Below are 14,180 nucleotides of genomic sequence, written 5' to 3'. Positions count from 1 at the left end.
GTTAGAGAGATACAAACCGATATACAACCAGCTTTAAAACAAGACAAAGCAATTCAAAATCTTAGAATCAACTGTTCCGTATACTATGACAAACTTCCCAAAGTTGCATGAAACCGTTTATGGATACAAGTCTTTCGAGTAAATATTTCATGCCTGATTAAGTGAAGAAATGCTATATGGCTCGCATGAAAACGCAGTTGGAGAAATGTACCTTATATGGTTCTCTTGACCAGAAATGTTCCCGTCCCCTGTCTTAAGCCTTTTTCTCCACCCCTCGCCATCTACTATCAGATATTACACCAAGCGAACAAAATCGTATAAAAGGTTTTTTAAAACTCTGCACGGAATTGTATAAATCTTGAGAAATCTCATCGTCGCGCGCGTTTAATTATTTTTAAATTTTGCGCCAATGTTTACTGTCCACGTGAAAGTATATATTTGAGTCTAATTAGCCAGTTGTCGTTTGCAATATTATTTTGGTGTTTCATGATTTTTTTTGTTGTAGTCTGTTTCAAAAATATTGAAGTATGTTACTCAAATGCAGTTGATCTATTTCAATATTTTAATGCCGGTCTGCGACTTCATTTCATTTGGTGTTACTGGTCCAACGAGGTAAAATGGTTGAGAATCACTATTGTGAATGAAGTGTCACGCCAAGCACTCACTAGAATTCGCGCCCACCTAGACGTGGGACGGTATATTGTCAAACTTACGCTATCAAAATGTTGTTACCGTGTGACACATACGCGGTATAAAATAAACAATGCCATACAGAATTTTCTATAACTATTCATCTTTGTAATTCATATGCTATTGATCAGAGCTGTTCGGTACCGAAAGACTGCGACAGATTGTTATGATATGTTTTAGTTTAGACTGCGCGCTCAATATATACGTGTTTGATTGCGAAGCTTAGGGATCCAACAATATATATTTTCGAACCTTAACCTGACTGAAGACCAGAATATCTCGTGACTCGGGGTTTAGGAAAATATATAGTGAGATCATCAACAGCTAGAAATTGGAAGTATTTGTCACGTTTGCAGAACATTTGTTTTAATGTTGTTGAGGAGCCACCGCATCTCTGATTACCCTTCGTGGGTTCCCAGGTTTGAATCCCATGCGGGGATGATCATGTGCGAGAGGATTGCTGAACACCTCGTCGCCGTAGGGTGGTTCAGGTAACCGCTGGTCGATTACGGCTTCCTCCTCCATCAAGTCCATGCTTTCGAAAACAAATAACATCTGGCTATCTAATCCCATACACGACCTGGACTGGTAACCGGACGAGAGGCCGTGGTTCGCCATATAATAAAGTGGTTTTATCGGCTTTCCTCTCCCGGGATGAATATGTAAATCCTATCATATTACTGGAAGTATTTGAATAAATATAGCTTGATATTCCGAAAAGTTTGATTTGATGCTAATATTTTAGTTTCAGTAAAATATTCCTAATTACCCGAGGCAAGTTCACCTGGTATTACTAAAGTTTATTCAAGTATAAATTGACATAAGTATATAAATATATACATATCATATGGAGATCCTCCCTCTCATTTAGGTATTTTTGTCGGGGGAACTTCATATAATAATGGAACATTGATTCATATATATTATGTATTTAAATCTGTACATATAAAAATCACCTAAACGAGCAGCAGGAATGAATTTTCACGGATGCTCCATACTTTATAGTCCGGTAAACGAAATATTATTGACTGTTGTGATTGCTCATTGTAGTTTGCAGTTTTCTTATTAAAATTAATTGATATTATTATCATGATCCGCGAATACGAAGGTATAGATTTAGCAGAAAGTTACGATCAACTCCGTCCGAATTATTCAGGAAAAATCGTAGAGGAAATTCTGGCATATCTAAGGAAAAATTGTGTCTATGGCTTTTCCAAGAGAATAATGTTGGACGTCGGTTGTGGTGGTGGAAAATCTACAAAATTATTCACTCCTTATTTTGACTCAATTCTTGGCATTGACATTAGTGAGGGCCAAATAAAATTTGCCAAAGAGAACAATAAAGCAGATAATATTGAATATAGACTTATTGAAGGAAACATATTTCCACTGGAAGACGGAACTGTCGATTTCGTCAATTGCGCAACTACTGCCCATTATTTGGACCTCAATTTGTTTGAGAGTGAATGCGAAAGAGTCTTGAAGCCAGGTGGATGTGCTGCTGTTTACGCATATGCTCCTTTCACTATCAAATCTTTGGAAAATGAAATCCTGGCTGAAATTAAACAGGATTCTGAATACAAGCAGGTAATGGTGAAGTTTATCAGGGACTGTGGGGCCCACGAAGGAAACCTCGCTGTGCTAGAACGATACAAACCGATATACGACCAGCTTAAAAACGAGACAAAGCAGTTCAAAATCTTAGAATCAACTGTTCCGTATACTGTGACAAACTTCCTGAAGTTGCATGAAACCGTTTTTGGATACAGTCGTTTTCGTGGTCGCGGTGGTAAAGACCCGTTAACTGAGTTCGGAATTTCTTTGAGAAAGTTACTCAAACTGCAAAATACACCAGACGACCAGTTGAAGTTCAACGTTGTATACGAATATCCTTTAATATTGTTCTACAAAGCCAAATAATTACGGTAGTTCTAATCACAGCTCAGCGAAGCATGAATTGAAGATGGGTAGTTACTGTGCATTTCAGCGCTCAATACCCTTCCCAACAACAGGCCATATCATCTGTAACGTTTATTGGCAACGGGAGATTGGTTACGTTACTTCTTGCTAGCGTTGAGCTGCCGCCACATAAAAAACTTAGGTTTTCACTTCTTTATTGTAAATATTTTGTAAGACTGTAATCAGGCTATTGCTGTTTTTTCATTTACATTTCACGTGAAATAATTCTATCTCATTGTGTAAATATTAACAATATATGGACAGTCGTTACAACAATAGAGAGTGTGATTCTGAGCTCTGAAGGGTTATAGATAAAGATACCTCTTTGGGTACGTCACACAGTGCAAAAGCAATAGAACACGCAGGCCTTTCCCCCATATTATTGTAATAATTTTTGTATAATATAGTGGTATTCAACAATTTTCCAAGTTGACATTGTCAACATTATACTAAATCTTGGTTAGCGACCTTTTTAACATATCTAACACATTATTGCTACAACTGCAAGTGACCATCAATCGAAAAAACAGTTCATTGTTGAAATCGGTGACCGTACATTTGAACCAACGTACAATTGAACCCATACATACTCGTAAATATTGTATTATATGTTAGTATAGGATTTTTAAATTCAAAATGATCAAAGGCGGACAAGACCACTGAAGTTATAAGCGCCATAAAACATATAACAACAACAACAAGCCATACATTTGCACCCGTATATCCGCGGGTTCAATCTATATGAGGGTGCTAAAATCTATGGGTTAGGGTTAGTATGGGTTCAAATATCCGTAAAAAAAAGGGTGCAATAGTATGCAGGTGCAATTGTCGTGGGTTCAAATCACGGATTCAAATGTAATGGAACCTTGAAATCAAGCATTACTTCTATTCACATGATCCATAATCTTTACTGCCTTTTAGTCGACGTTTCACTATAACAGGCAGAGTCAGGATTCTGTCGCCTAGGATCTTATACATTAATCTAGTCTGTTGAACATATTCATGTCGCATGTATCCCGCACGATTCCAAGCTTGCTTTCTGTTCAACTATGAGGAAGGAAATTTTCGAAGATTGGAATCTATTTTTTACAGCTTTAAGTGCTCGCATCGAAAAATGGTTTTGCATATTCAATGATTCAATAGGTTATCACCGTGGTTCAGAACCACTTGATTCGCAACGCAATGACGTTCCGGGCAGCCTCCTCGTCGGTCCGTGGGGAGTTTTCTTGTTCAGTTACTTTTCTGCCAGGGCACGCATAATCGGGGGATTTGTCTCCCGTTGTTAATTAAATTAGTCGTTTGACGGTGGTGGTATTGATTGCCCAATTTTTTTTTTGTTCCCGGCCCGTGAGATAATTTTATTTGATGTTACCTATCCGCCGATGGGAAAAGGTTGGAAATCACTGGTTCAGTAGACCCGACTTAAGTAATATATATATATATATATCTGGTAAGTAATATAATATATCTGGTACTTTTTTTCTGGTACCGCACGTTACTTTTTGCCAAGGAACTACGAACGTGACGCCATGTATTCATGCTTAAAATATCAGGCGAACAGAAAGGTAAATCATTGTAGCCATGTTTGGGTAAAACATCAGTCGATGTACCGTTTTAATTAATTTTTTTTTTCGGCCAACAATGATATGCTGAACTAGCGGTTATGGTCTATAGCAGTGGTTCCCAAACTTTTTTGACCATCGCCCCCCTAAAGTAGTTTATACAACTTCATCGCCCCCCGGCACTACAAAAAAATGTATAAAGTTAGAAACAAATATATTACAGACCAAATGAGATGACAAATCATAGTTTATAGTGTTTTTTAATGAGATGGATGAGCTCGATGTTCCTCAGCGAGTTTTTTCATTATATCTAAAATTACCCCGTTTACTGATAGAAAGGCGATTTCGTTGTTTTGATAGCAATAGTAGCACGACTGAAAACCCCCCTTTTCACCATATAAGAGGTCTGAAATGAAAGAAACCAGGGTTCTACATCCTCAAAAACAGCCGTGTACTCTTGCCCTATAGCATTTCACTCCCTGAATTCATCCCATTTCACATTAAAATAATGAAAATAAAGTTCGTAAAAATAATTTTCGTACATCTCATTCATTCCTACAGCCTAGGCTTGCACGTAATTTACGGATTTACGTAATTACGTAATTATTTTGAGTTACGGAAGGGAAGTTACGAATTACGTAAAGTCGTAATTATTGCATTGAAACGAGCTTTCTTCAAAGCAGTCAATTTCGTCGATTGCGAAAAATGAAAGCTTAACAAGTAGAAGTTAGAGTTCCGGTATTCGCAGCCGTTTTTCTCTTTTACCTTTCTTGCTAGGTAGGTGAAGGAGGGCATGACGCGTTGCCATTCACTAACCTATTATCAACTTCTCTGGCATGGCCAATGTAAATTATTAACGTAGTTAAGGGGGAAGAACTGAGTAGGGCCGTTTGACGCCAACACACCTGGTTTTAACTTCTCCCGTAACTTAACCGTAGATAAGGGATAGAATTGCGTTGACACCGATTGACGCCAACACACCTGGTTTCAACTTCTCTCGCATCTTATCTAGCTTGGCCATGGCCAATGTACATAATAACCGTAGATAGGGGGAAGAATTGTGTTAGGACCGATGGACGCTAACACGCCCGGTTTCAACTTCTTCGGGTGAAATGACTAATGAACGCAGGAGATCAATCTTTCAAACATGGTCTATCAAACATTTGTATCCATTTTACTTTTATTTATTATTTACTTGTTCCAGTTTTCCGTTACTTATGGTATATATGTTCCGTTTCTATTTTATTCTATTTTATAGTCACGCGTTTAGATAGTGGGAATTCCCCACCAAGTGTGGATTAGCAATGCTTAACCATTCTTTATTGTTAATATCAACACTTGATATATGACATGGAATATCATACCGTTTTTGGCTGTTTTATTTCAGACTTGGGGGAAAAACAGGAAAATATCCATAACCTTTCAACACGACGATCTTGTGAAATTTAACGAAGAGCTTTCGCGACGAATTGGAACCAAATAAGCGAAAAGAGCGATTGATCACTCGCGCCAATACCTCGCGCTTATCAAATAGCAATATGACGACAATAGAGAGATTGCGTAATGAACCAACGCAACCTCGTCTTCTCGACATCGGTAAAGCGATTGAGACGGCAGAGAAACAGCAAAACGACGGATTCCTCGCGGACCGCAAAAAATTTAACTGCTATCATATATAATCAAATATGAGCCAGTGTGTTTATTCTGTGCGAGATCCATTTTCTATTACAAAATCTTGATGTTCTGTTAACGGTTTTATCGTTATATATCAGTCCGGATGATGTTATATATCAGTCCGCATGATGTTTTTCACAATTCCTCTCAATATTTCGGCCATATATGATTAACTGTCTTACCAAATGCGCCAACTTATTTTGATTTATCGTCGACTTGAATACCACCGGCACTCGACCAAACTTGTGTCAATCTTGGCCGATAGGATCGCCGACTTGAGTTAGCAAATAAATGTCGTGAGTGTAAAATAAATGTCACAAAATGCATTGTTTTGCGATATAACTTTTGTATTTTCGGAGAAGGCATATCATATAAGTTCGATATTTAAATTATACTCAAATAAATAATATTTGAACTAAATTTATCGCAAATAATGTTATAAACATTCAGTCCGCGAGATGATTAAATGTAAAATGAAGCATGGTAATCGGAATATCGTCAATAAGTCGACATCAATAATTATTATTATAAAATGCTTAACAAGGCAGTAATGTCGGATAATGCAGAAAACGCTGCAAAAACAAGTCTTCGTCGCGAGGAAATCGCAAGTATAATCAAACGAGTGAATACGCTCGTCGTTGGTTAATAAATTAGAAACCCGTAATTTTTATTCAGTATTAAGGTGGTTTTAAAAAACTATAGTTTCCATAAATATCCGTATACCAGTGTCGGTAATGATAAAATAAAATTGATCGCATAAAAATGGGACGGTTAATTTGCGAAGGTGATAAAGGAAAACCAAAGCTAACACAAAAGATAAAAATCAGAATAAAATTTATTTGAATTCACTCCTTGATATTTGTCTTTAACATCTGTCGACGGCGTGTAGTACTGCCAAGAATATGAAAACCCAACTTCAATGTCTCATTCGGAAAAGAAGTGGATTCAATTGGTTGTTATGGTAGGTTTAAATGCGTGGAAAAATATCGCAATTACGGGGTCATTACGTAATTGATTTTGCCGTAATTACGGAATTGATTTTTGTCAATTACGTGCAAGCCTAGTACTGCCTAATGACTTGCACCAAAATACCTCGGAAATATTCATCCCCGATTCCTCATCCTACCACGGCCTCCAGTCCGATCACCAGTCCATAGAATTAATCAGCCATTTGTTTTTGGATTCATGGACTCGGATGTGGAAGAAGCCGTGACCGACTATCGGCTACTGCCCAGGGGTCGGCAAAGATTATGTCGCTCGCGGGACAAAATTTAGAGTTGCTGGTCTTGTGCGGGTCCAATATATTTTTTGAAAGTTAAAAATGGAACAGCACGAAAACTGCGACAATTCATGAACTCAACTTAGTCGTCTTATTAAAAAATTATTACCATGACATTCAATGTGACACTGTCTTGTTGCTGTATCACGCCTGATAGCTTTACGACGCCAAGATTGGAACATTTTCCAAATGGGCATCATTAATCCCAATTCTTTGCTTGTTCATTGTAATGTTCATTTTCGAAAATAATTGTTCGCACAAATATGAACTTCCAAACATCGAAGTGAATAGTTTTACATGGTTTCTGATATTTTGATAAAGATTTTCTTTAAGAAGATGCGTTCTTACAAATATAAAGCAGTGATAAATCTCTCGAATCGAATATAAATTTTATTTCCTTATTGCAAGAATTCTTTTCGATACTTTTAAATAACAGATTGTTGAATGGTATGAATTAGAATGATAGTTTGAAACAAATACCCCATTTTACAGGCAACAACTCGCGAAACCACTCTTAAACTAAGCACCGGAAATTTAAAAATGGTAATATATACAAAGAATTTTTCCGCGGTCAAAGGTCGGGGAAAGGTTCATTCAGTGAATCGTCCGCGCCAGATTATTTTACCCCGGCCGTATTTTGCCGACCACTGGGATACGCAAACTACCGTACCTCACTACGAAGACGAGTTCAGCAATCCTTTCACGTGTAATAATTGCCAACATGATTCAAGCCTGCGAATGCACACAGAATTTGGTGCACGATGCGCCAAACAAATACAGATAACGCGAAGTCGCCCCCCTATCGCCCCCTTCGACTTTTTCGCCCCCCTCTGTATCGTTTTCGCCCACCGGGGGGCGATATCGCCCACTTTGGGAATCACTGGTCTATAGTATACGAGAGACCAATATATACTACCCAGATCCGACCCACGAGGACGATTCATCCGGCCTGCCACAATTCGTTTTAAAATATGGAAGTTTAATTGAAGAAATCTGCTTGCGTAATTAACTTTGTTTGGCAAACTTTGTTCGCCGTGATTGATTTATGGCGCAATAACGCCGTTGTTTCATTATTAAAGCGACCTGTTGCCTTATATCGTTAACTTGAACAAAGACAATCGGGTAGTGTAGCATGAAAAATATATGAGAAGTTAAAATTTCCAATTGCCGTAAATTTCTAATTTAGACCGTAACAGTTAGCAGGTCAGGTCGGAGGCCGGGAAACCTGGGGTTTCAAGAGTCTGTCTTGGGGTCTAAAAAGTGTCTCAAGCTACGAAAAATTGCTGGGTATGATACAAAAAGATGTCTTTTTTACATTTCAAAAGAAGGGTTCCGACCCCCCGGACACATAGATTGAAATAAAAGAGAAAGTAACTGCACTTCACAGTATCATAGTACGCTATTGCCTATAGTGCCCAAAACTGCATATTACCCAATTCACATATGGTGTCAATATTAATTGCTTTATATTTATATATAAATTTGTATATAAGACTGACACAGTATGCTATTTTCAATCAAAAATTTCCTCTCGGATAAGATTATAATGATATTCCATTCTATAGCAATACTAAAATCACAAGACAAAATTTGTAATTCAGTTCCTTTTGTCACCAGGTATGCAATTAATGTCCAGCTTGACACTCGATTGTATAAAGTTGCGCAAAAATTCCCATGTTATGCATTGCACTGTATGCAGCTACTACATTTTCAAGGCTTGGAGTCGTATTGGGAAACAATGTCCAAATCATCCATTCTCCTAAAAAAATTATATAAAACAAATAAACTCCCAATATCAAATAAATTAATTTTCAAATAAATTCCACCAATTTGACATAAATCAATCGTAAGAAAGACCAAAATTTCGAGTTCCGTCATTTCATTAAGTTAATTTCAATACTTTTTTTCTGATGCGCATCTTTTTATACAACTCAATACTTCAGCAGTGCAAAATATAAAAATTAATTTAAAAAAAATTAAACATATTATATTCGCACTTCAGGCTTTAAAATTATTTTATTTGCGTGAAAGTTCCATGTGGCATACAATTTAATTACGCCAGTACACAGCGGTGTTTTAAAAAAATTAATTACAATAGACCTACCGCTCTCACGACAAAGAATCGTGGTAAAATAATTCAGGTAATCTGTCACAAATACGAAGCCATCTTTCATTAGAACGTTTTCCACTGCATGAAACAAGTAAATTCATTAATTTTAAAGCCTTTACATGCAGGGCTACTGAAACTATGGAACTTCCAGTTAATATTGCATGGGAATTTATGCTTTCTGAATTAACTCATATGGCAAAATTTGACTGATGTTTTTAATCAATTTTTACTGAAAAATATGAATTTTAGATCGAAAAACATGAAACATACCGATGTTCTTTGTAGCTTTATTTAATTCATCTTTATTTCCGCTTGCGTATGCAGCAGTCATCGCCGTATCTTTAGATTCATAAAATAAGAGAAATTATTGCATTGTATGTGCCGGTTGAAGAATATTATATAATCTTAAATCTAGCATATCAGTAAAATGGTTAATGTCGATTTCCCCAAAACAAACAAATGAAATTACATTATTACAAGTTTATTGGACTTTACCAAGTTTTTCACGTCAGGGTTAGGTGGACTGTATCGTCACCTTTCAAAGTTATACCCCTTGGTATGAAATTAGACGAGCAAATCCAAGGAAGTGGGTTCTGGACGATGCGAAAATATTACGCGTGAATTCTAAATTAAATATTTCAATAAAACACTGACATTTCTAGTGAAAAGTGAATAGTGCGGAGATAGAGGAAAAGTGAAACATATATTCGACGGTGTTAATTCCGATAACGAACTCTGTCATGCTAAATAGTTACGCGACCTTATCGGTCGGCGTCTAACTTCTTAGAGGGACTAGTGGCGTTTAGTCACACGAGATTGAGCAATAACAGGTCTGTGATGCCCTCAGATGTCCGAGGCCGCACGCGCGCTACACTGAGTGAAGCAGCGAGTGTCTAACCCAGGCCGAAAGGTCCGTGTAACATCTCAGAATGAATTTATCTCACCATCTTGTTTTTTGTCCTCGTAATATACTCCTGACCTGTCGAGATTGAAATGAGAAATCCAATCTACGTGTTTCAGTCTAGAAATAGATAACTATTTGAATCGACGAATAAATTTTTTAATAAATTAATATTTAATAAATTTACAATAATTTTATTATTATCTGAATGAAAGATGATGCGATCGACATCAGATTGTTAGTCTTGAACTTGGAATGTCATCAGGTTGACTACAGCTAACATCATAATGAATAAATGTAGCTTTAAGCGTTAAAGGGCCTTAATATCACAATACTATTACACATTCTTCAAATTTCACCCTCCAGTGTAGGTTCGCAATTTTACTTTGAACCCGTCGTCGGTTTCCGTAAAGTTTGATACGCGTTCACACATAGTATTTGAAGATGCAACATCGATAGTTCGTAATAGGCTGTACCACGTAGTGCCTGTTAACTGAGTTAAAAAGGAAATCGCGTGTTTATTGAGAAAAACAAAAGTTTCGGGACGTGAAAAAAAATAATATTATAAGTACATTTTAGTGTCCGTGACTTGATAATATAGAGATTTAAAGGATATACAGACAATACATAAATAAAAATGATGAAGCCTGGAGTAACACTATAGATGAAAAGCTGTTGCAAGAAAGTGACAGCAAAACCTGAATTCAATAGATGAATATAATTTTTTTGAAAATCTCAGAATTTGCTCTAGAATTGAAAAAAGTGATTCTGTTTCCTCTACCTTCTGTATGTTGAGCTCTTGTACTGAATCAGGATAAAAACACTTTTGTTCAAAAGACAAAGAAGATGAAATCAACAGAGATGCTAGAATTGTTAGAGCATGATACATGGTGTCTGTACTAATAGATTAACAAAAAATGGTTCATATTGAATGCTTAAGAAATTTCTAAACCAGTTTTGTTAATGGCTATACTTTTACTGAAATTTATGTCGTAAGTATTGAAATAAGTTAGGAAAAACAATTTTACTGTCTAAGTTCATTTTGTATTACGTATACATTTACATATGTGTACTTCACACGCGGGCATGTTAGCATACGCATACAAATGTTACCATACGATCATTGAAATTTAAACACAGTCTTTTGTATATCGAACGCCTATTCCACCATCCTATTTCATTGGAAACTGACAGATAAGGCAGGTATACAAATGATACAAGAACGATCCTCCTAAACATGCTACCTTTATACATTCTCGATAGATTGATTGAATATATAAACACCACTTCATCAATTTCATTTTCAGATATACAGTATTTCCTTGATACAAGATTACATCTTCCTGTGCTCATTTTATCCAGGTTACGGTTATGCCATAATTTCAGGTACAAATACTACGATAGAGTCTTGGCTATTAGTCCCCAAACTCGTAATATAACTAAAATATAGAAAATTGGAAAAAATATCATGGCCTAACCCTAACCTGGTACACATACTATGTTCCGGTGTCCGCCATTTTGGTTCACATACTTCGAGAGTACCAAATAAAATAACCTTCGCGCGAGAAGTATCCTTTGTCATAATTGAAATAATAATAATACAAGTTTGTTCTCAAAAATGTTTACTCATGTTGTTTATGGAATAAGCATGCTAGGATGAAAGGTTCAGCACATAATTTCATGAATGGCAGTCTGGCCTATTTCTATTTCCTTTATGGACATTGTTTGGAAATAATGATATCGAATGAAATACGTTTTGCAAGAATAATGTTCTCTGTTATTCTCTGTCTCTGAAAATATCTATTTATCCTATTTAATAATATAGGCCAGCGGTTCCCAACATTTTTGTTCGTGCGATGCCAAATTATCAGGGAAAAACTCACGCGCTTTTAAACGAAAAAATTGCTGCCTAAATAAATAAAACGCAATTTTGTGATTGTAAATGTGCACTTTATGTCTTTTAAAGTTTGCAAACATATAGGCCTAAGGAATAAAGGCAAAAGGGCGACTCTTCTACCTTCCTGGAATACTAAAAAAATCACTCATGTTCGCTAAACTCGGTTCATAAGATAAATAAACTGAACCCCGCAAATTTGCAGAAGATAGCGTCTACCTCTGTTGTTACGTAACATGACATGAGCGGATACGCACAACGTCATTTCCTTATTTCCTTTGCAAACTGTAACGTGCTGCTAAAATACCAGTTACATTATCTCACTTTGAAGTTGAAGTTACTGAGCGTTTGATTTCGAGGTTAAGTAAATCATTCATGAGTCTCACAATATTAATTTTTGAATCGCAGAGAATTATAGACTGTCTGGAGTAGGAATTTTGATTTCTGACGTAAAGAATTATTATGTAGTGTTTTGCAGCCTGGTCTGTTGTAACCTGCACATTATTAGCATTCGGTTCAAATCTATATTACACATCAAAAAATCACTCTTCGCTAAAATAAATCCTTTCCGCTAGAAAAAATCAGCAACCTCTTTTATTTAATGGAAACGGATTCCAAAATATCGAAATACCTAAAGAAAAAAATAAACATTAACGAAAATATATAGAAGAAATATTGCTATATGAGAATAATAAAGTCGGGGTGTCCATTCAATACACTGAATAATCATCATTCTATGAGAATGTCATGGGTCTGTTTCAACACCAATGTCTGACTGAAAATCGGTGGTCAGCATAAAATAATTTATTTCAACGCAAGTGAATCTGTAGGCAAATGGCGTTTGGATTTGTGGATAAATTGATTACTTGACAGACGAAATCTGAATCAAGCTTTATGGAGTCAACATTCTAAACACAATAACATAATATACAATAAGTGAATTTTTATGAGATTATGAATTTTTGTCCTTTTTATAACGAGGTTTTTTTTCATCTCGAAATATATATTATGGGTTTTCTGATTTCGTAATCCAGTAATCAGTCTTTTTGTCACGTTGCCGGTATATAGACTAAATAGCACGGTATATTAAAATCAGCATATACAGAAATGTTGTAAAATATCCTACGCCAATGCCTACTAGATATTTTTCAAGATCTTTGCGTGAATGCTATTCGTACTGTAATATTGTTTTGACAGACAGAAACAGCAGCATACAAAAGTTTATTACGATAAATTCACCTTCGGGTCCTGTAGTGCGTACGTATATTTAACCTCGAGAGATGCGAGAATATACAGATATTAATCTGTGTTTATTCTTCGTATTCGTTCAGAGTGATTCTGCGCAAAATTTTTTTTTTTTTTATGTAACAACAATTTTGTACGTAACAACACGTGTTAATCATGCTAAATATACTTAGATTCAGATTAGAAAAAGATTCATTCGTGAATATAGTGTTAGCTGACTCGTGTTATTCGCATCAAATCACTATATAAATATATTACTTTTATCATATCAATATGAATAAACATTAAAACAGCTAAATACTCTAGTCATATAAGCACGACGTTCGTTATTGGTAATTTTGGTTGAGCAGCGATATGTATGTAGTACATTATACCGTAAATAGCAGTGCAATTAAGTAAACCAAAGTGATCGTTGACAGAATCCGTACATGTCGATAAGGTATGGTCATTTTCACAAAATATGCAATATTTTCCAGTGTTCCCTTTTGCCAATCATGGGCTGTATAATGCATATGGGCTGTGATAATATTTTACTACGTTATTCAGGGCATCAAATGTGCCCAAAGAAATTCACAAAAATTTTTATGCAACATAATAACAATAAATATATATGTCCCATTCTTCAAATTTGGCTTATACGAGATTTTAAACAACCTTTTTCCAAAATATCTCAGAGAATAACTAATTTTAGTCATCGGTGGAGATGAATTATACATATACCTGTATTTCTTATGTCAAGTATTAGGGTGAAATCGTTTTCACGAGATGGAATAATTACCTTATAACTCAGGGGCCGGGAATCTTTTTGGTCAAGAGAGCCATAAAAGGTACATATTTTTAACTGCATTTCCGTGCGAGCCATATAG

At 36.0% G+C, this 14,180-nt stretch overlaps 2 protein-coding genes across 2 annotated transcripts; one reads left to right on the top strand and one right to left on the bottom strand.

Annotated features, from left to right (window-relative positions):
* Nucleotides 1-1,758: 1,758 nt before the first annotated feature.
* LOC120331359 (putative methyltransferase DDB_G0268948) lies at nt 1,759-2,825 on the top strand. Its single transcript, XM_039398432.2, has one exon. The coding sequence runs from the start codon at nt 1,780-1,782 to the stop codon at nt 2,608-2,610; it is 831 nt and encodes a 276-aa protein (XP_039254366.2). The 5' UTR covers nt 1,759-1,779; the 3' UTR covers nt 2,611-2,825.
* Nucleotides 2,826-8,553: 5,728 nt separating this feature from the next.
* On the bottom strand, nt 8,554-11,326 carry LOC120331959 (uncharacterized). Its single transcript, XM_078114074.1, has 6 exons — nt 10,957-11,326; nt 10,535-10,668; nt 10,219-10,295; nt 9,545-9,613; nt 9,269-9,352; nt 8,554-8,923 (listed from the first exon to the last, which is right to left on the bottom strand). Exons 1-6 carry the CDS (start codon nt 11,062-11,064, stop codon nt 8,790-8,792), a joined length of 606 nt encoding a protein of 201 aa, XP_077970200.1. The 5' UTR covers nt 11,065-11,326; the 3' UTR covers nt 8,554-8,789.
* Nucleotides 11,327-14,180: the final 2,854 nt, after the last annotated feature.

Source organism: Styela clava, chromosome 6, assembly GCF_964204865.1.
Source record: "Styela clava chromosome 6, kaStyClav1.hap1.2, whole genome shotgun sequence".
In the NCBI taxonomy this organism is placed as follows: domain Eukaryota; kingdom Metazoa; phylum Chordata; class Ascidiacea; order Stolidobranchia; family Styelidae; genus Styela; species Styela clava.
This window is presented reverse-complemented; position numbering and strand designations above follow the sequence as displayed.